Here is a 21,061-nt window from a genome sequence, read left to right on the forward strand (position 1 = left end):
TTATGCCTGCGGGGTATTTTCAGAAATTAGTTACTGTAAAAGCTGGTCACACCCTACACAACACAAAGAGTAAAGAAACTCCCACATTTACCACACAGTCCCCTATCTGGATGACCTTTCTCCTTGGCCCTAAAAGAGGAAGATGCGGACACAAAAACTCCCCTAGTAATAGCTCAGACAAATCTGAGGGTCTGGAGGAGCCGAAGGGCCTCTTCACTCTTGTGAGGGTCCCTGTCAGTTTACCTTCCCTCACGGCATGCATCTCCTGCACATCTTCCTGAAGCGCCAGGCTGGCTTTGCGGAAGACACTGCTGCCGCCCTGGCTCATCTCGGCTGCCAGGAAAGGGCATTTGCTCCCAGTGCCCTGGCTCGAGGCGAGGGAAGGGTGTCCAGACGGAAGCTGCGTGCCATCTGCAGTCTGCTGGGACCCATCAGGAGCCTGCTGCACTTCGGCTTTGGCGGCTTTGTCCTCTGAGGGGGAAACGGAAAAACTGAAGCATCGGATCTGGCTGCTCGGGACACAGAAGCCCACTTGTTTCTTTCTCTTGTTGCCTCGAAGACACACTTTATACTTCCTCTACCTCAGGATCCAGACACCTGGGTTCTGCAAATTCAACTGCTTTCTCTTCTGTCTCACTGGAAACAATGCTCCGGTGAAGAGTTAACTGGCACAGTCCACCTACTGCTCAAACCCACAGTACCTCTCACTTATCAATCCCCAAAGTAGTACTCTCTAGTTCTAAACGGCCCTGCATTCTTGAGCTGGATTATTTTCAGTAAATCTGCCCAAGTACACTCAGCATATTTCATGAGAGGACACACTCTTGAAGTAATTGGAAATAGTCATACAGCTTTTTCTCTACTAATATTTTCTAGACCAAAAACATTGGTTTAGATTCTTGACCAAAAGCGTGCTGTTGCTTAACATATAAACTATCAGTTTTCTCTAAATGGCTCAAAGAAGTTCATGACTTAACACAGTTGGCTGGGAATTAATTTCCTAGACTTCCCTCTCTCCTTGAGCAAATGTGTTCATCTTCCTTCTGGAAGTCTTTCTTCATCATCCTGGGATATTCCTGTGAGTCATAGGCCAGGCTCTCCTATAACTTGGGTAAGATGTCTCCATACAGTAATATAGTTTTTATCAAAATCTTCTAAAAGTAAAGTAAAAAAAAAAAAACCCAGAAATGGGACTTTCTTGGCAGTCCAGTGGTTAGGACTCTGCATTTCCATTACAGGAGGGCACAGGTTCAATCCCTGATCAGGGAACTATGATCTCGTGTGCCATGTGGCATGGCCAAAAAAATTGCTTTCAAGTTCATTTCATTCACTGTAAGAGTCATTAAATACATATTCATTGTAGGAAGTCTAGAAAAACAGAGTTCTATCATTCAAAATATAACCATTAAAAAAAAAAAAATAACCATTTCAGGACTTCCCTGGTGGTGTAGTGGCTAAGACTCCACAATTCTACTACAGGGGGCACAGGTCCCTGGTTGGGGAAGTTGCACATGCTTTGCAGTGTGGCAAAACAAAAACACCAGAAAACCAGAAAACAAACAACCCCCTGCCATAACCACTGCAGACAACTTGGCATATTAACTGTCTTTTCCCCTTTTGTACAGGTTTAGAAAAAGTTTTACTTTTTCTGTATGTTGTTGAAGTGAAAGTCGCCTAGTCATGTCTGACTCTTTGTGACCCCATGGACTATGTAGTCCATGGATTTCTGGCCAGAATACTGAAGTGGGTAGCTGTTCCCTTCTCCAGCGGATCTTCCCAACCCAGGGATCGAACTCAGGTCTCCCCCACTGCAGGCAGATTCTTTACCAGCTGAGCCACCTGTATGCTTGTTTTAATATGCCCTTTTCATTATAAAGATCTATGTAAGCTAGTAAATATTTTGAGTATCATCTGGGATGGTTACATAATAGTCTATCAAGTGGACAAGTCACATTTTACTCAACCAGGAATACAAGAGGAATCTATTGTTAAGAGACTGGTAAAACAGGGTTTTGATTGTTCAGTTAAAAAAAGCCATAACTAATTCCTAAACAATGGTAAGGAGGAAAAAAAATCCTACAAAGGATTAAATCCTTTCTACTAAAAGAAAAAAACATTCTTTTCTTACAAGTTCACACTCAAAGAACATACCTAACAAGCCTGTAGGGTAAATTATTCCCCAGAATTAAGTGGAATCTGAAAAGTTGAATTCTCTCCTGGAAAAGACTAGAACTAAATCTCTGATCTCTTTCTTAAAAACAAAATTTTAAAATTAATATACAAAGATATATGTGTTGAAAAATTACTACTTTAACAAATTCTGTATGATTCCACTTAAGTGACATTTCTAGAGTAGTCAAAGTCAGAGAAAGTTCAATCATGTCTGCCAGGGGCTGGGGGAGGAAAATGGGGGCGGGGGGAGTTAGGATTGAGTTGCCACAGAGTTTCAGTCTGGGACACTGAAAAGAGTTCTGGACATTGCATGGTGGTGATGGCTGCAGAACAATATGAATATACTTAATACCACTGTATACTTAAAAGTGGTTGCAATGGGAAGTTTTATATGTACTTGGCCACAGTAAAAAAAAAAAAAAAATGTAAAAGAATAAGGACAGCCTGCTTGCATTTATTTGGAGCTCTGTTACTAGTTCTGGCCAATAGCTGTTATATGTTGCTTCCTGGCTAAAATACCCAAGAGCTGGTGGGGATCAGTGAGTATCTGATGACATTAGGAAACTGCATCATCTTTTAGATGTGATAATGGTACTGTGATGGTGGGTTTAGAACTCATATCTTTTAAAGGTACAATACTGATATTTACAGAGGAGATTTCTGGAACCAGTTTCAAAATAGTACAGTGGGAGTGAAAGTGAAAGTGAAGTCGCTCAGTCGTGTCTGACTCTTAGCAACCCCATGGACTGCAGCCCACCAGGCTCCTCCGTCCATGGGATTTTCCAGGCAAGAGTACTGGAGTAGGGTGCCATTGCCTTCTCCGTTAACAGCGGCTAAATGGGGACACAAGTGAAACAAAATTGGCTCTCACTGATTATTGTTGTTCAAAATTGAAATTTACTGTTATGAAGTTTTTAAAAGATGAGCTGATTTGAGACCTTCTCACTTTCCCCTCATGCAATAGTGACCCAAAAGCCATCTATTTCAGCGGTAAAGCTGTAGGACACCAAAGTGTGAACCCCAGGTCACTGCTTAGAAGAAAATGGCCTTGATGACCCAAAGTGTGAACAAGATGACCTGCCTTGTATGAACAAGATAGAAATCTTTTGTGTGTTAAGCCCGTGAGATTCAGGGGTTGCTAGATGCCTCAGTGTAGCCTAACGTAACTGAAAAGCACACAGGCACAGTTGACTTTCTGGGTTTCCCTGGTGGCTCAGATGGTACAGAACCTGCTTGGAGAAGGAAATGGCAAGCCACTCCAGTACTCTTGCCTGGAGAATCCTGTGGACAGAGGAGCGTGACAGGCTATAGCCCATGGGGTCACAAAAGAGTCAGACTCAACTGAGCAACTAACAGAATTGACTTTGAAGATGGTTTAGTCTGGAATAGCCCACATGGTCTGGAGCCAGACAAAAAGATAAAAGTATAAGATAAGTGACTCAGACTTCCCTTATGGTCTAGTGGCTGAGACTCTGCTCCCCAGTGCCGGAGGCTTGGGATGGATCCCTGGTCAGGGAACTAGATTTCACATGTCGCAACTAAGACCTTGGTGTAGCCAAATAAACAAGTGATTAAAAAAAAAAAGGGGGGTGACTGCCTAAGTAATTAGCAGGAATTTGGGAAGGCATAGCACAGAGAAAGCAGTTGAGGGCAAAAGGCACAGGTCAGGCAACATAGCAAAGGCAAGGAAAAAAAAGAAGAAGAAAATCACAACTTTAGAAGTTACAGACTTCTAGATTCCATCTTTACAGAAAGATTCTAGATTCTTAGGCTTCCATGAATGAGGCACTGACAAACTCCCAACAGATACCAACATGCAATCCATAAGGTGGAACACTGGCCACTGTTTCACCTTTAAAGATGTGAAAACTAAAAGTGCCTACTTTGTGGGGTTAGGATGATGATTCCATGAGATAATCTATGCAAAGAACTGAGCCTGGCACACAGTAACCCCCTCAGCGTGACCCTCGTCAGCACTGTGCACAAGAACTGCTTCCAGGGTCTTGTAATGAATGCAGACATCCCACCACCCTCTACTTCATTGCTAAGGACACTTACTCTCATTAGCTGGAGGGGTTTCTGTGACCTGCTGGCAGAGTACTGCTGAAGTGGACAGGGCCCGAGGGGCTGGCTTGGCCCCAATTTCCATCATCTTAGGGCAGTTTTGGGCATAGAACAATAGAGATTTGCCTGCCTTCTGCAGAAAGGCTTGAGGCACTCGGGATAAGAATGGGCAGCGACGAACAACAGTCTCCATCTCCCGGAGGTACACTGATCCTGCACAAAGATGAGGAGTGACACCAACACTTGTTAATATTTGTGCAAATACCACCCCAAGGTCACTGGATTGTCACCTGAAGTCTGTAGCAAGGGTACCCTGGGATACTAACGAGTCTCACTCAAAAATGTCTAAGGACAGCGCTGATGAGAGACTAAGAAGTGGTGACCACACGCAACCCAGATCACCATCTTCTTCATTCCCCAGCTACTTAAAAAGGCACCTGCAAAGCTACTTTACCAAATACCGTAAATAATGATGAGTAATAACCAAGGGGCTGGGACATGAGGGAACAGGTTTGGGAAGTCAGAGGCTCCTTGAGAAAGATGCACAGTGCAGACAAGACACCTTGGCACCCACCCAGGTGGTGAAGTGAGGCCAGGGAAGAAGCCACTGTCATCCATCCAGGCAGAGAGGACTCTTAGGGATCCTGATCTTCTCCTGGTCCCCACACACTCCCAAAACTCTCAAGAAGGCATCCAGTCCAGCCCGGGGTTCCTGAGGCCAGGATTTCCCCGAGGGTATGCCCCTACAGTTCCATGAACTGGGCATAACTGAGAAAGGAGAGGCGTACAGAAGGCCAAGGGTACAAGGGGAAATGCCGCTTGGACTAACTGGGAAGAAGCAAGGGTTAAAAAACGAGGGCCTTGGGTCTGGCGGAAAGCGGTGGTCCTGGGCAGGGGAGGCCAGAAGTTAACGGGTAGAGGTAGGGGAGGAAGTGTCTAGGACTCGAGATTAACGAGGTGTCTAAGACAGGGATTCGAAAGCAGTCGGTTAAGTGGCAAATGGCCATTCGAAAGTGGTCGGTTAAATGGGGAATGGCGGAAGGGGCCGATGTGGTAGGAGATCGGGACAAAAAAAGTTGACCCCGAGGTGGAGGGTGATTAGTGCGGTGGGGGATGGGGTCCCAACGGCTAGGGCAGCGGGGCGCCGGCAGGCAGGGCACGCGGGGATCGGGTTGCCCCCGGCTGCGCCGCACGCAGAGCGCGGGGCCCTCACCTGCGCGGGGAACTCGGTGGAGGTGGCGGAGGCCGCAGGTACCCAAGTGGAAGCGTCGAACCAAGCCTTGCCCTTGTCTGCGAGAACCCTCAGGCCGTGATCCCTGTCGTCCTAATATACACTCAGATGGGCAGCTGCGCATGCGCCGTGGACGAGTGCGGCTTCTGCGCAGGCGTGCCGCGGAAAGGGCAGGGCGGGGCGAGGCGCGGGGCGCTCCTTGGACTTTGACTGGATAACTGGGACTGCCAGTAGTGGGGATGAAGTGCAGTGCTGTACAGGAGCGGATACCTTCATCCCGCACCACCTTGCCGCTTCCCCCACCAAGTACCCCTATGCTTCAGAACCATTTGTGGGGCATAAAAGGGCAGAGATTGGGGGGGGGGGGACACCTCTAGGGCAACTGAGGGGTAATACGGCTCTAAAAATAGGTACCTTGGGAATAGAGGAGAGAGAGGAAACTAGGAGTTCCAGACCAGGGTAATAAGCAGTATCTGACTCACCCAGGCTTGTTTTTATGTGGGTGGGAGTGGGGGAAAGGGAGGGACAGGGGAGGCTTCCCGGAGGAGATGGGACTGGACTGACTTAGGCATGGTGTGGTCCTGGGGGTGATTCCCAGGGACCTGGAGGGAGGGATTCTAGGAGCAGAAGCAGACCTATCCGTTGCACTTTGTGGTCTGAGATAAAGGGACTTAACCTGATGCAGAGAAGGAGCACAAGGAACAGGGCTGGATGGAACCCACACACTACACATTCAGGGGGGCCGGCGGTGGAAGCATGGGGTCTGACCCGTAGTTTGGGTTTGGCACATATTGATTATTTTCCATTGTGGGCTGCCCAAAGTCCCTTGCTGGCCGCCCGGTCTGGGCACCAACTGGGTGACTCAGGGCTTTCTCCCAGAGTTTAACTGGCCCTATCTCCTTTGAGTCTCCCCCAGACCACACCTTTAGGGTACAGCTTGACAAAGCCCTATCAGGAACACCAGCGTGGCCTCCTTGCTCCACACTTTTCCCAGCTTAACTTGGGCTTGGTTGTGCTGGGCCTGCACCGGGCTCAGGGTTGCTCTCTCCTTCTCCTGAGGAAAGGACTGCCCAGGTAGCTCCTTCCTCAGGTAGGTGTTAATTAGAGGGACAAAGTCTAGAGTGATAGTGGTCAAGGTGGGTCCAGTACTCCCCAGTTGCCTCTCTCTGAGTCTCCAGCCAGCTGCCAGACAGGTGAAGGAAGTCAACCTGCAGAGGAGGCACCAGGGTCCGAAGTGGCACTGGGGCCAGTTTGGGGCTCCAAGATGAGAGCTTTGCCTGGGAACCTAGGGCTCAACTCTGCCCCATCCTGCTGAGGGGCCCTGTGCAGTGCCCAACAGCTGGAGAGAATGTAAGTGAAAAGATCAGACTCAAGTGCAGCCAGAACAGAGTAAACATGGTACTGAGGGCTTTGCCCATCCCTGGGCCTCACTTTCCCTATCTGAGCAATGGGATCATAATCCCCATTCTGCCTACCTTGTGGGGCTGTTGGAGTGATCAGAGGCAAAGCAGAAGCTGGAAGAACTGGATATCAGAGCTGGACATGGGTTCTAACCTCAGCTCGATCTTGTTTGGTCTCAGGTAGGCCACAACCTCTCTAAGGCTCTATTCCTCCTTGTAAAGCTCTCCCAGCCTTGCCACTTGTGTTTGGCAGAGGGTCAGGTGAAGTCATGGATTTCAGAGGCCAATTGTTTAAACCAACAAGTTTCCAGCCCTCTGGGAATTTCCTGTTTAATAGAAGGGAAGGTTAGGAAACAGAAGACTCCCACAGAAAGTGAAATAGAATGTTGTAAATAATTCCAGATGGAGGAAAAGGCTATTACTCCAACAGGCACTGGAGGAGAGGGGAATCCCAGCCACAAGGAAGGCTTCCAGAAGAAAGGTACTGGCTGGAGGGGTGGGTGTCTATGGGACTGCAAGACTGGTAGGTGAGGCATAGAGTAGGCAAACCCAGCTCTGTCCTGGAGGGCAGTGTGAGTCAGCTTGAATAGCTGGGCTGCAGGAATGCAGCTAGGTAGTTAGATGAGAAAGGCCACAACAAGCCAAATAGCTTCCCGGTATGGGACTGAAATAATCAGACCCAGGAATCTGCGTCTTAACCAGGCCTCCCTCCTCATAATGTGGGGATAGGGTAGCTTGAGGCAACATCTTGGGAAATGCTGCACGAGTGGTTTCCAGATTGAGATCTTGGTTTTTTTTTTTTTTTAAGAACTTTATGTATTTACTTTTAAAAGTTTTGATGGCATTAAGTCTTCATTGCAGCATGCAGTCTTAGTTGTCCTGTGTCACGTGGGATCTGAGTTACCCGACCAGGAATTGAACCCATGTCCTCTGCATTAGAAGGCAGATTCTTACTTATTTATTGGCTGTGCTGGGTCTTCATTGCTGTGTGGGCTCTTTCTACTTGTAGCGTGTCAGGTCTACTCTCTAGTTGTGGTGTGTAGGCTTCTCATTGCAGTGGCTTTTCTTGTTGTACAGCACAGGCTCTAGGGCGTGCAGATTTCAGAAGCTGTACTACATAGGCTCGGTAGTTGCAGCTCCTGGGTGGTGGTGCATGGGCTTAGTTGCTCCAAGGCATGTGGGATCTTCCTAGACCAGGGATGGAACCTACGTCTCTTGCATTGGCAGGCAGATTCTTTACCACTGAGCCACCAGGGAAGCCCTGGAAGGTGGATTCTTAACCACTAGACCACCGTGGAAGTCCCTGAGACCTTGCTAGAAGGGCAAAGGCTAAAGCTATTAATTCTAATCTTGAATGTGCTACTTTTTGATTTTGGAGTCTTGGGCAAATTACCCCATGCCCTAAGCCTCAGTTTATGCATCTATGAAGTGAGAGTGCCCCTCTGTCTCAGTGGGTGGGCCCCATTTTGACAGAGTTGAGATCCCTCTCCTGAGTTCAGCCTTCTTGCTCTCCTCTCCCTGCCTCTGCTTTTTCCTTCCCTCTCTTTTCTCCAGCCTCACTGCTGTCTTGCCTCCCTCCTCAGAGCTGTGGTGTAAAACACTCATCTTACCACCCTGGTCCTGGGCGGGGGAGCCCAAGCCTCCGTAGTTCAGGCAAGGTCAGGCTCCATTCTGGGAATGACGCTAGGACCCAGCCTCCCCGACTCCCCTGTCTGCGTCATCTTCACCGTCAGGGGCTGTTGCACTGTCCGAGGAGCTATTTTTAGCAGGGCCCCTCTCTAAGGATCATGAAGCCCAGGGACCTTGAGCAAGCTTCGTGCTTTCCTCTGGGCCTCAGTTTCCACATCTGCCAGCCAGGTGAGAAATCTTGCCAGCCTTCCTCTTGAGGAGACCCCAGTGGACGTGGGACAGTCTTGAAGACAGGCAAAACCTTCAGCCTGTGCTACTGATGCTCAGTGTGGCCTTGGCCTTGGGCCTGCAGTGCCCGTTTGGGTATCGGTGCCTATATGAATAATGGTGGGTGAGGGGCCAGCCTTGTAGAGGGGCTAGAGGTTCTGGAAACAGCTCAGCTCTGCCCTGGAGGGCTGGAAACCACGAGCTCCAGGGTTGATAGTGATCGGGCCCAGGAGTTATGTTAGGAATTTGGGGGTTGGCTGGGACAGGAGGGTTCTGAAGCCCCTACCACTTGCCTTGTTCTGGTCCTTCCAGGCTCTGGCTTACCTGGGGCAGGCCTGGGCCTGGGTTTGTGAAGCCATCTGTGGGGCAGGGGATAGGCTCCTATTGACTAGGGGGAGAAGGGGCCACAGTGGAGCAAAGCCATCAGATGCTCCAGGAGGCAGGTCAGAGTGGTCCACAAGGAACAACTCCCCGCACTCTTGTTGAAAGAGAGCAAGAAACGCCCCCAAAAGCCAACACTTATCTTCCCAGAGAGCCCCAGAGGACCCCAGAATCTAACCTTCCAGCCTAGCACCCACAAACTGTGGCCCAGACAAGTTCTGTTTGACCCACACAGTGCTTATAAAAATGTGAGTTAGTTGGCAAGATGTAGCAACCTGGAGATTTTTAAACTGAAACTCGGATTTTTAGCTTCTCTTGAGCACCCTGCAGGCCTGGAACCCCTGGGCTGGCCCAGGCAGGACCTGCTGTCTCCACTTTTCCACCAGCGCTCCCTCCAGTGGGTTCCTAACCCTGAGGATGTGTGATGTCCAAGAAGTGACAGCTGTCTGACCTTGCAGACATCTGAGTGTGTGTCTGTAGCCCTAACCCATTTTAGAGCCCAGGTGACTAAGACCCAGAGAGGGGAGAGGACTTGCTCAGGGCCGCACAGCAGATGAGGTTTGGGTTGCAAAGGGAACCACATGTAATGGTTCCCGGCTCTCTAGCCCACATGCTGGGCTCTTTTGCCCTCAGCCTCTGGAGGAGGGTCTGGGGTGGGGGCCTAGGGGAAGGATCGGACTGGTCCAGAGGTGGTTCCCCAGAGCTTGTCCTCAGCTCCCAGCCCCAGCCTGAAGGTCAGGCCTGAGCAGGCCCCCTGAGGTGATGGAGCAGTGATGGGGTGATGACATAGGGTGGAGTGAAGGGACCCGACTGAGCCCACCTCCTCTGGCCACTGCTGGATGCACAGTGCAAAGGAGCCTCTCTCCCTGCCCTGAGCTGCTGAGGACACACCCTAGGAAAGGGACCGTTACAGACAGTGACCAGCGTGGACAGGGCAGGGACGGATGATGGCGGGAAGGACGGGACCCACCTGGGAGTTGGGACCTGGCATCAGGGAGATACTGCTCTGATGGAACAGCCAGGCTGAGGGTCTCGCAGAGAAGGCTGGAGGAGCCTAGTGTGGAGGAGGGAATTGGGGGGCAAGGGAGGCTAGAGGCAAGAGGGAGACAAGGGAGGTATGTGGGGTGGGGGTCATCCCACTGTTACCAGCTGTGTGATTATCAGCCAAGGCAAGGACTTTCATTTCTCCCTGGCTGTGCAGGCATTTAAAGGCCTTATTTTGCTGCATTCTGACCAGAAGAGCGGGGAGCTGGGACAATGGAGGGAGGAGGAGAGAGTGAGTAAGCAAGGCTGAGAGCAGTGGGCCTGGGTGGACTGGGCAGTAAGAAGGCTGGGAGGATGGCACTACCATGAACAAGTAGCAGCTCTGTTCAGATGTAGGCCCTGGTCCCCACGAAGAAGCCGTCTAGGCCATGTAGTGATTAGCCACATACACTGGACAGAAATTCAGGATGGTGAAGGAACTCGCCCAGGTTACACAGCCAGCAGGTGGAGAACAGGGCTGACCTGCTGGCCTCTGATCCAGTGCCCCACCCCAGGGAGATTAAGGGAGCTGGGAGGAACGAGGCTGGGACTACGTCTAAGGGTTTCAGCTCTCCGCGGAAGCCTTTCTCTACTTCTGGGTGTTGGTCCGGTTTGGTTGGGCAGATGGGAGTGCCCAGCCAAGGAGACGGCCCAGCCTGACCCTTAGAGGAAATCATCCACTTCCAGAAACCTCTGGGCAGCCAGCCACAGGCTCAGGAGGCGAGACTTCATTCTGACCCCACGCACTGGTGACACCTGCTCCTTCTCTGTCCCCTGCACTTGGGTCAGAGGCTCTGGACTTGGCTGCCTGGCACTGGGACTTTCAGCCTGCCGGAGGCTGCCTTCCGCCCTGCTCTCCTTGCTCCTTGGAGACCCTGGAGGCTGTAGTTCTCTGCCCTCTACTCTAGAGCCCATCTCTGATGGGGAGAAGCAATACTCCTCTCTGCCTCTTCTCCTGTTCCCGCACCATTCCATCCATCCTTTCTCAGGACTAACAGTGATTCCCAAAGACCAACCACCGCCCTACTGAATTGTGGTCCCAGCAGATCTGTGCCTTTTCCTATTTAATTCTCAGATGTGGGCCGCCTTCTGCAGCTCCGTTCTCAGAGTGAAGGCAGACTCTTGTTTGTGTTCCACTCCCAGCTCCATCCCTCCATGGGTTCCTTAGCCTTAAGCAATTGCCACAGCCTCTCTGAGATTCATTTTCCTCATGCACAGAAGGAAGTAATACATTATATGGTGGTTAAATGTTATGTATCAGCTTGGCTAGGTGATATTGCTTGTTTGTTTAAACGCCAATCTAGATGTGGCTGTGACGTACATATGATTGTACATATGATTAATGTCTGCAATAGGCTGACTGTATGGGAGGTTGTCCACAGTAACGTGACTGGGCCTAATGCAGTCAGTGAAGGCTTTGAGAGGAAAACCCGAGGTTTCCTGGAGCTGGACTTCTGTTGCAAGCAGTAATATAGAAACTCTGCCTGAGTTTCCAGCCTCCTGGCCTGCCCTCCAGATTTCAGTTTTGCTAGCCACCACAGTCATGTGAGTCAGTTCCTTAAAATAAACCTCTCTTTCTCTCCCTCTCCATCTATGCTAAATATGTATCTTAGTGGTTCTCCAAGGCTGACATGAGGACTCCCTGAAACACCACCCCCACCTGGAAACAGCATACAGTTAGTGTGAGCTACGGACGAGGGAATCGAGGCGTGGAGAGGTGACTTGTCCAGAGTTTCAGAGCTGGAGTCAGGAATCGAGCCAGGCCTGTCTTCCCAGCTCTCTCAATGTGTTCTTGCCTTGTCACCCATCTCCTTGCCGTGACCCTCAAGTCAAGGTGCCCAAGGGGCCTCCGGTGACTCCCTCTCTCCTGGGGTTCCCTTTGGGTTTAATTAGAGCCCTCAAGTCCAAGTTGGGGGTGAGGCCAGAGGCATTGTTGGGGCCTGACTGGTACTGAGTTAACTGATTCTTGGGCAAGACTAGCAGTCTTGTGACATGTCAGCCATCACCAGTCTTCGAACTGTGGTGGCCCTGCTGTGGCTTTTAGAGTCGTTACGAGTGAAATCAACCAGGGGTGATGGCTAAATACCCACCCCTTCACCTTGGGGAAGACTTCTCTGCCCCACTCACTACTCTGCACACCTTGCAAGCTCATCTCTTTGCAGCATAGACCTGGGTTAGCAGCACAGAGCCCCACAGAGGCCTGATGGGGTGGGGTAGTATGGGCCCTGCACCCCCTGGGCTCAGGGACAGCCCCATCTCTCTGCAGCTCTTGTCATTCTCAGGAACACAGCCCTCTGTGGCCAGGCCTGCTTCCCATTTTTTCAAGAAAAGCCTCATATCTAGATTTTGTCATGAACACTCTGAATTCTTGTCTTTTTTTTTAATAGCAAAACCCTATATATTTGAATAGATAATATTTGCATATGCCCTAAGTGCAAATAGCATGGTTCAGGGTAAACAATGCAAATTCCCCTCATCCAGATCTTTCCGCAGACACTGCTACTGCTCCTAGGTTCTCATGGGTCCTTCCAGAAAGATGCCACTCATTTATTCAACATTTATCAGTCGATCATCTACTACGTGTCCAGTGCTGCACTTACGGAACATAGTCCTTTTTGCTCTTTGTACCTAACACTAATAGCTTGGAGAGAGCCCTGTCAGTGACCAGGGAGTGCCCATCCTTTTCCACAACTGCGTAATAATACTCCACCGCACTGTTGCTCATTGTTCACCCACATAGCCCTTAACCGATTGTTGGGTGGTTTCCAGTAGGTTGCACCGTCAGACATCCTCATATGGGGTGAGGACGTCTGTGGGATATTTAGAAATGAAATCACTAGGTCAAAGGTGAAATAGAAGGTTGAAAATCTTTGTTTTTTGTTAAAGTTTTAAATTTTATATTAGGGTATAGTTGATTCACAATGCTGTGTTAGTTTTAGGTGTACAGCAAAGTGAGTTAGTTATACATATATATATTATTCTTTTTCAGATTCTTTTCTCATGTAAGTTATTACGGAGTGTTGAATAGAGTTCCCTGTGTTCTACATCAGGTCCTTGTTGATTATTACATTAATTAATATATAATAATATATTATTATATTAATGTATATATGTTAATCCCAACCCCCTAACTTATCCCTCCTCCTCTTTCCCCTTTGGTAACCATAAATTTGTTTTCTTTCTTTTTTTTATAATTTTATCTATTTAGTTTTGGCTGTGCTGGACCTTCGTTGCTGTGCGTGGGCTTTCTTTAGTTGTGATACGCGGACTTCTCATTGTAGTGGCTTCTCTGTTGCAGAAATAGGCTTTAAGGGGTGTGAGTGTCAGCAGTTGCGGTTCCTGGGCTCTAGAGCACAGGCTCAATACTTGTGGCACTTGGGCTAAGTTGCTCTGCAGCATGTGAGATCTTCCCAGACCGGGGACTGAACCCGAGTCCCCTGCGTTAGCCGTGGCTTCTTTACCACTGAGCCGCCAGGGAAGCCCTCATATGTTTGTTTTCTAAGTCTGTGAGTCTGTTTCTGTTTTGTGAATTAGTTTATTTGTATTGATTTTTTTTAGATTTCACTTAAAAGTGTTATGATATTTGTCTTTTTCTGTTTGACTTCACTTAGTATGATAATCTTTAGGTGCATCCATGTTGCTGCAAACAGCACTATTTCATTTTTTATGGCAGAGTAATATTCCATTGTACCACAGATACGTATGTAGTATACACAGAGATATGTACCACATTTTATTTCCACTCATCTGTTGATGGACATTTAGGTTGCTTCCATGTTTTGGCTACTGTAAATAGTACTGCAGTGAACATTAGGGTGCGTGTATTTGATAGTTTTCTCTGGATATATGCCCAGGAGTGGGATTGTTAGGTCAAATGGTAGCTCTATGTTTCATTTTTTAAGGAGGCTCTGTACTGTTCTCCATAGTGGGTACACCAATTTACATTCCTACTAATAGTGTAGGATGGTTCCCTTTGCTCCACACCCTCTCCAGCATTTATTGTCTATGCTGCTGCTAAGTCGCTTCAGTCGTATCCTAATCTCTGCGACCCCATAGACAGCAGGCCGCCAGGCTCCCCCGTCCCTGGGATTCTCCAGGCAAGAACACTGGAGTGGGTTGCCATTTCCTTCTCCAGTGCATGAAAGTGAAAAGTGAAAGTGAAGTCGCTCAGTCGTGTCCGACTCCTAGCGACCCCGTGGACTGCAGCCCACCAGGCTCTTCCGTCCATGGGATTTTCCAGGCAAGAGAAGGTCAAAATCTTTGATTCCAACTTTGCTTTTTCTCTCACATAGAATTGTATGCCCTGTTATAAACAACCTCAGATTCTTGATGGAACGAGGTAGTTTTCAGGAAATAGATAAATAGGTTTACTTATTCAGTAAATACTTATCATGCACCTCTTGTTTACTGGGCATTGAGCCGGGTTCCAGGGAGGCAGCCCAGCTCTCATGGAGCGGACAGTCCAGCAGGGAAGACAGATGTAAACACAAGCCCATCCAGACACATGGTCATGTGAGAGTCAGAGCTCACGTGGGTGGTCTGAGTGGCCAGAACAGGGGCTGCTTTATCTGGGGATTTGGAAAAGCCTCATGAGGATGGGACATTCCGTGTAAGTCCTGAAGAATGAGAAGAGCCAACCAGGTGATGGTTGGGGTGGAGCAGGCCGGACGGGGACCCACGATCTTGGTTGTCTCCAGCTCTAGTCACTACGCTTCATGATATTGTTGTTCAGTTGCTAAGCCGTGTCCGACTATTTGCGACCCGAAGGACTGCAGCACGCTAGGCTTCCCTGTCCTTCACCATCTCGCGGAGCTTGCTCAAACTCCTGCCCGTTGAGTTGGTGATGCCATCCAACCATCTCATTCTGTGTCACCCGCTTCTCCTCCTGCCTTCAGTCTTTCCCAGCATCAGGGTCTTTTCCAGTGAGTCGACTCTTCCATCATGACATGGGGAGTTGAAAATATCACCTGTTGTGCCAGGCACCAAGGACGTGTTGGATACGTCTCATCGTATTACTGTTATTATAGTAAAATGTGAATGAGAAGGCATGGATGAGAAGTTGGGGCTAGTAGGCAGTGCTCAGAAGATGGGCTTGGACTCTTTAAGCCTTTGAGGACCCTGAGGAAGGTGGATGGGGAGGAGCTAGAAGGCCTCCAAGCCCTCGCTGAAGTCATAGAGGTGGGGTTGCTGGTGGGATGGGGCATGGGGGGCAGCAGAGGTCATCCAGGCCCCAACTGAGAGGGTCCCCAGAGCTGGCTGAGAGGTGGACCTTTTCCCACGGGGTCTGGGGTTGGGGGACAGCTGTGAAGCCTTGGGGTCAATCCTAGGTGAGACACACCCTGGTGTTCAGGCAGCATGAAGTGCCAGACCCAGGCAGGGGATCCCGGGGTCGGAGGAGGGCAGTCTTCACATCTACCCAATCTCCAGATCCCCTCTGGCTTGATGCTGAGGCCTGGTTGTGACACCAGCTCAGCACTTCCCTCTAGCTAACGGCCACCATCCCACCCAGCCCCTGAGTTCCTCTTTTCTGAGCCCCTACTTCAAGGTCCATTGGGACTTTGCCTTCATTGCTTTGACTTGGGCGGTCTAGGGGGGCTAGAGGGGCTCAGCAGAGCTGTTGACTCAGAGGAGGTTCTCCGTGAACATGTGACGAGTGAATGAATGAGTGAATGAATGAATGGAGTGGGTAAACAGGCAAATCTTCTCTGTGGGCTCTGTGAGTGCATGTGTATGGTGAGTTCTCAGGCCCCAGAACTGGGGGCAGTTTGTGGGCAGGTTGTGTCACCAAAGAGGCAAATGTGAAAAGTGGGAAGCTGATGGCTGGGCAGGAGAATCTGAACAAGGTCATTACCAGGCACCCGGTCGCTCAGGCATTTGTGCGAGTCTGCCCCTGGGGAGATCTGCAGGCACCCTGCTGTCACACCCCTTCTTGTCCACACACGGGCTCACGGGCCCCTCCCTGGGGTCCACGCCATCCTCTGTGCTCACCCTGGGCTGGCCGTGTCTGATCCTGGTCTGTAGACCATGAGAGTGGTCAGGAAACCAGCTGAGGCCCTGTGGAGCTGGGCTGGGTAGGGAGCTTCAGGACAGATGGGCACAGGGCAGGTGGTGCGTCTCCCCATCCCAGGCCCTGAGCCTTTCTCCTGGCCCTTGTCCCACTGGCCAGCACATCAGTAACCATGGCTCTGCGTGGGAGGGCTCCCACATTATGTCTGGGTAACTACATTTAAAAAGTAGTTTTTCTATATCCTGCTCATGTCTTAGCAGACAGGAAGCTGCTGGCAGCTCTGAAGTCACAGTTTAGGTTTGGGAATTTTCAAGGCCAGAGCAGCCTAGTGGTCATTCACAGGTGTACATACCGGATGTCTCTCAAATGCACACTTGGTCCAGGACCCACAGGTGCCAGAGTCACTAACACCCCCTCATGCACAGCCACATGCCCAGCCACTGTAGTCACGGCCAGCACACTCACACTAGCAGCCATGTGTAGCTGCAGAGTCACATTTGCTGCAGGCAGACATGCAGGGACGGGCCGCTGCACGCCACGGCTGTGCGCGGTGTGCACTGTCACACACGCGGCGGCCCGGCGGTGTGGCGCCACAGGGTTGTGCACTGCTGCTTCGCCTCTCCCTCTCACTGCCCCCCACCGAGTGCCCACTAGCTCCCCGGAATGCGACATCACTGTCCTTCCCCCACCTGCCTTTCTGGTGAGGTCAGGGCTGTGAGGTCAGTATGCGCCCCCTTGGCAGCTTGGGAAAGGACGGTGGGTTTGTAAAAATCACCCAAGTCCAGTCAGGGTCATCTTGGGACATTCGTGCACTTTCCAGAGTGTGTGGGTATTATTAGGCACCGGCAGGAGTCCAGAGAGGATACATCAAAGTACGCCACAGAGAAGGCACTGGTCAGTGTTCGGGCTGTTGAACAGGTGTTCTCTGAAAAAAATATTCTGTGGTCACATAGGTTAGGAATGTGCATTATATAATTCAGCCGGGCTGAACAAAGGTGAACTGCTTTCTTGTTTGTAGGTTTTGGCAGAGCCGTGTGCTGCCAGAGCTCCCAGGAATGGAGTGGGGTGGGTGGGGAGGCCATAGCGTGGGTCTCCTGGCCACCCACACTGCCTTCTCAGGGCCTCAGGTGGGCTGGAGGCACCTGAGTAAGGCTGCTTGGCAACACCAGCAATCCCTGGACCCTTCTGCGCCCACCGTGGGGCTGTGGATTCAGCCGCGTGCCCTAGAGTCTGCATTGCTGCCAGTTCTCAGGTGTTGCTGGGGCCACACGTGGAAAACCGCAGACCTCAGAGGAGGCAGAGGGAGCTTTTCAAGGCAAAACTTGCCTGGGGCTGTGCCTCTGCTCAGAGCTCCCCCCTACTCAGTGGAAGGCATGTCCTCACGGTCTGCAAGGCCCACCCACCAGATGACCCCCCAGCTAGTTATTCTGTCCCTTAAGCCCACCCAGTGAATCCCCACCTCGGGCCTTTGTGTTGCTGCCCCTTCTGCCCTGAAACGCTCCTTCCTCAGATCTTGGGGGGACCAGCCCTCCCCGCCATCCCTTCCTTCTCGCTCCTCCAACCCCGTGCTTGCACACCGTGTTCTTCCATGAGGCCTGCCACGACCCGCGACAGCGCCTGCGTCCCTCTGCGTCCACGCCTGGAGGCCAAGGCCATGCCGTCGTGTTCTTGGCCCTGTTCCCAGCACCAAACGTGGTGCTGGGGAAGGGGAGGGTCAGAAGGGGAGGAACAGAGCTGGAGGGGGCCAGCAGGGCTAGAACTCCTCTGTCAGCCAGGCCTGAGCAACTGGAGCCCCCACACAGGAGGACCCCAGGTGAGGCTCTCTGGTCCGATGCCAGGTCTGCTGCCCTGGGTGGGCGGTGAGGAGAGGACAAGTGCTCAGGCCAGGGCAGTGGGGAGTGGCCCTGGGGGCAGCCAGGTTCTGTCACCAGCAACATGTTCCTTATCAGCACTGACCTGTGTCCTCTCCCTGGAGCACTCGGCATCCGGACATATCTCCCCAGGGGTCATGGCAGTGTGGATAAACTCCGCTCACCTGCAGCTCACAGTGGTGTGGGTGAGGTTGGAGGGTGTCCTGTGGCAGAAACCAGAAGGTTCTGGGGAGCTGGGGCCAGGTTTGTTTTCCCCGACACACCCTCTACTGGGTCTGGCCTGCCCTAGGGGTGTGGCCAGACTGAAGAGGGCAGCCGGCAGAAGAGGAGTTAGCCCGGCCTGACTGCCGGGTGCAGGTGACTGATGGGGAGAGGCTGGGGGGGCAGAGCCCCTCTGACCTAGTCCTCTGTGGGGTCTGTGGGGTGGCTGCCCGGCGTCCCTGGGGCCTGATCGTGTCCTGCCTCCTTCCTGAAGCAGCTGTGTGTGCTGGCTGTACCCTGAAGCCCTCCCCCAGCATGTCAAGGCTGCAGGTTGAAGCAGCCTTGGGTGTCGGGATAGTCCGTGAAATTGCTCATGATGTCAGTGGTGGCCTTGCTCAGGGCTCTCAAGGAATCCTCTGACAAGCAAGGCTTTTTAAATTTATTACTTTATATTTATTATTGTTTCTGGCTGCACTGCACAGCATTTGGGGTCTTAGTTCCGTGACCAGGGATGGAACCCATGCTGCCTGCAGTGGAAGCACAGAGTCTTCGGCACTGGACCACCAGGGAAGTCCCTGACAAGCAAGGCTTTGACTTCAGGGTCCTCCTGCTCAGGGAGCTAGCGTCAGGCCCTGAGGCTTGCTGAGTGGCTGTGCCTGGCAGATGGATTGCAGGCTGAGGTCCCTGGGTCACCAGCTGTCCTGGGTGTAACTGTGAGCAGTGTCCTGCTTCCCATGTACCTGTGTCTGTCCATACACACACGTGTGCACGTGCAGCAAAGTCTACAGTCTGCGTTCCTGCACTCCCAACCCCCTCCCCTGCCTGCCTCCCTCCTTTTTTAATTGACAGAACACCAAATTAATGTCAGGTGTACAGTGTAATGATTCGATATTTGTATGTATTGCAAAACGATCACCACAGTGAGTTGGTTGACATCCATCCCCATACACGGTTACATAAAAATCATCTTCCTTGTGATGAGAACTTTCAAGATCCACTCTCCTAGCTATGTTCAAATATGCAGGATATAGTATTATTACCTATGGTCACCATGCTGTACCTTTCCTCACCATGAATTATTCATTTTATAATTGGAATTTTTTTTCATGGAGCTTACTGTATGCCAGGCCTGTGGTTTAATCCTCCTGCAACCCGATGCCATAGGGTTGCTATGCTATGCTATGCTAAGTCACTTCAGTCGTGTTCGACTCTGTGTGACCCCATAGACGGCAGCCCACCAGGCTCCCCTGTCCCTGGGATTCTCCAGGCAAGAACACTGGAGTGGGTAGCAGGTTGTGTCCCCCCAAAGATATGTTGAAGTCATAACTCACCCATATACCTGTGAATGGAACTTTGCTAGGAAATAGGCTTCCCGAGTAGCTCAGCTGGTAAAGAGTCCGCCTGTAGTGCAGGAGACCCTGGTTCAACTCCTGGCTCTGGAAGATCCACTGGAGAAAGGATAGGCTACCCACTCCAGTATTCTTGGGCTTCCCTGGTGGCTCAGCTGGTAAAGAATCCATCTGCAATGTGGGAGACCTGGGTTCTATCCCTGGGGTGGGAAGATCCCCTGGAGAAGGGAACAGTTACCCACTCCGGTGTTCTGGCCTGGAGAATTCCATGGACTGCATAGTCCATGGTGTCGCAAAGAGTCCGACACGACTGAGCAACTTTCACTTTCAGGGTTGTTAAAAACATAATGAAGTTAAAATGAGGTCCTACTGGATGAGACTGTGCTCTAATCCTACTACTGGTGTCCTTTATAAGAAGGCCAGAGGTACACAGAGAGGAAGGCATGTGAGGAAGGAGGTGGACATTGGAGTTGTGCCCCACAAGAGCTGAGAAACTCCTGAGGCAGAAACAAGGTGGGCGTCCTTCCCTAGAGGCTTTGGGAGGAGCATGGCCCTGCCAGCACCTCGATTTCTGACTTCTAACCTCCACAAGCAGGAGAGAATAAATTTCTGTTGTTTTTAGCCACTGGGTTTGTGGTGTCTTGTTACAGCAACCTAGGAAAGTAATACATTTAGTTTCTGTTAGGATCTCCATTGTACAGGAGGAAATAAGATTCAGAGATGTTAAGCTGTCGCCTACCGGTACACAGCAAGTCAGTGTTACACCTGGGATTGGAGCCCAGATCTGCACAACTCCAAGCCTGTGAGCTCAGCCTCTGCCTATCGGACCTCCTTTGGCTCCATTCCTTGACCCACTAGAGCATCCCACTCCCTGCAGCCTCAGGGGAGACCCCATCCCCTCCCTGTTGGGGGCCTCCAGTGTTCTTCACTAGCTCCTAAAACTCTTCCACGTCCTGGCTTCCCCATGTTCCCATCTGACCTCCTTCCTTCCCTTCCCCAGCAGGCTTCAGGGGTGCCCCTCACCATCCCCGAGACCCTGCATGGCCTCCGTCCTTGGCGCTGCTCTCAACTGTCCGCATGGGAGTTCTGGTACCCCCACAGCCTGGACCCCCATCCTCCTGTGCATCTCTGTGCAGTCATGATCTCCCTGTAGTTGTACCCCTTCTTCCTGTTGCTCCCAGGTCTCCATACCAGGACTCTGTCCCCCTTCCATCCCTGCTCAGGATGGACCCTCTGTAGGGGAGCACCGACCATACCCCCTCCCTGGCACCCCAGGCTTCCAACATGCCCCACTGCCCCCAAAGTGGCATTTGAGACCACTGTCCAAGCTCCTGCGGACCATGAGGTTCAGACAGAGGAGGCCCCAATTGCCTTCTCTGCAGAGGGCCTCCCCCATCTCCCTGCCCCCAGCCCGCTTTGACCCTCAGCCTCTACCCTGGCCCAAGGGCGGAAGCCGCCACTGCCCC

The 21,061-nt window shown here is 51.2% G+C and overlaps 2 protein-coding genes across 5 annotated transcripts in view; one reads left to right on the forward strand and one right to left on the reverse strand.

The window, feature by feature from the left end:
- The window catches only part of ALAS1 (5'-aminolevulinate synthase 1), a 14,141-nt gene extending 8,549 nt beyond the window's left edge, over window positions 1-5,592 (reverse strand). The window contains exons 1-3 of the mRNA XM_010851752.1: window positions 5,450-5,592; window positions 4,231-4,449; window positions 244-471 (exon numbers count right to left, since the gene is read on the reverse strand). Of these exons, the coding sequence (XP_010850054.1) occupies window positions 244-471; window positions 4,231-4,449; window positions 5,450-5,591 (589 nt within the window). The 5' untranslated portion in view covers window position 5,592. The remainder of the gene's footprint in view (window positions 1-243; window positions 472-4,230; window positions 4,450-5,449) is intronic.
- Window positions 5,593-7,243: 1,651 nt separating this feature from the next.
- Window positions 7,244-21,061, forward strand: part of POC1A (POC1 centriolar protein A) — a 101,148-nt gene continuing 87,330 nt past the window's right edge. For 2 of the 4 annotated variants that reach the window (XM_010851756.1, XM_010851757.1), the window contains exon 1: window positions 7,244-7,348. The gene's annotated coding sequence lies outside the window, so the exon portion shown is untranslated. Of the gene's footprint in view, window positions 7,349-17,901; window positions 18,403-21,061 lie in introns of those variants that run through there. The other 2 variants (XM_010851754.1, XM_010851760.1) reach the window with 1 other exon arrangement.

This window comes from Bison bison, unplaced genomic scaffold (genome assembly GCF_000754665.1).
Source record: "Bison bison bison isolate TAMUID 2011002044 unplaced genomic scaffold, Bison_UMD1.0 scf7180017864304, whole genome shotgun sequence".
In the NCBI taxonomy this organism is placed as follows: Eukaryota; Metazoa; Chordata; class Mammalia; order Artiodactyla; family Bovidae; genus Bison; species Bison bison.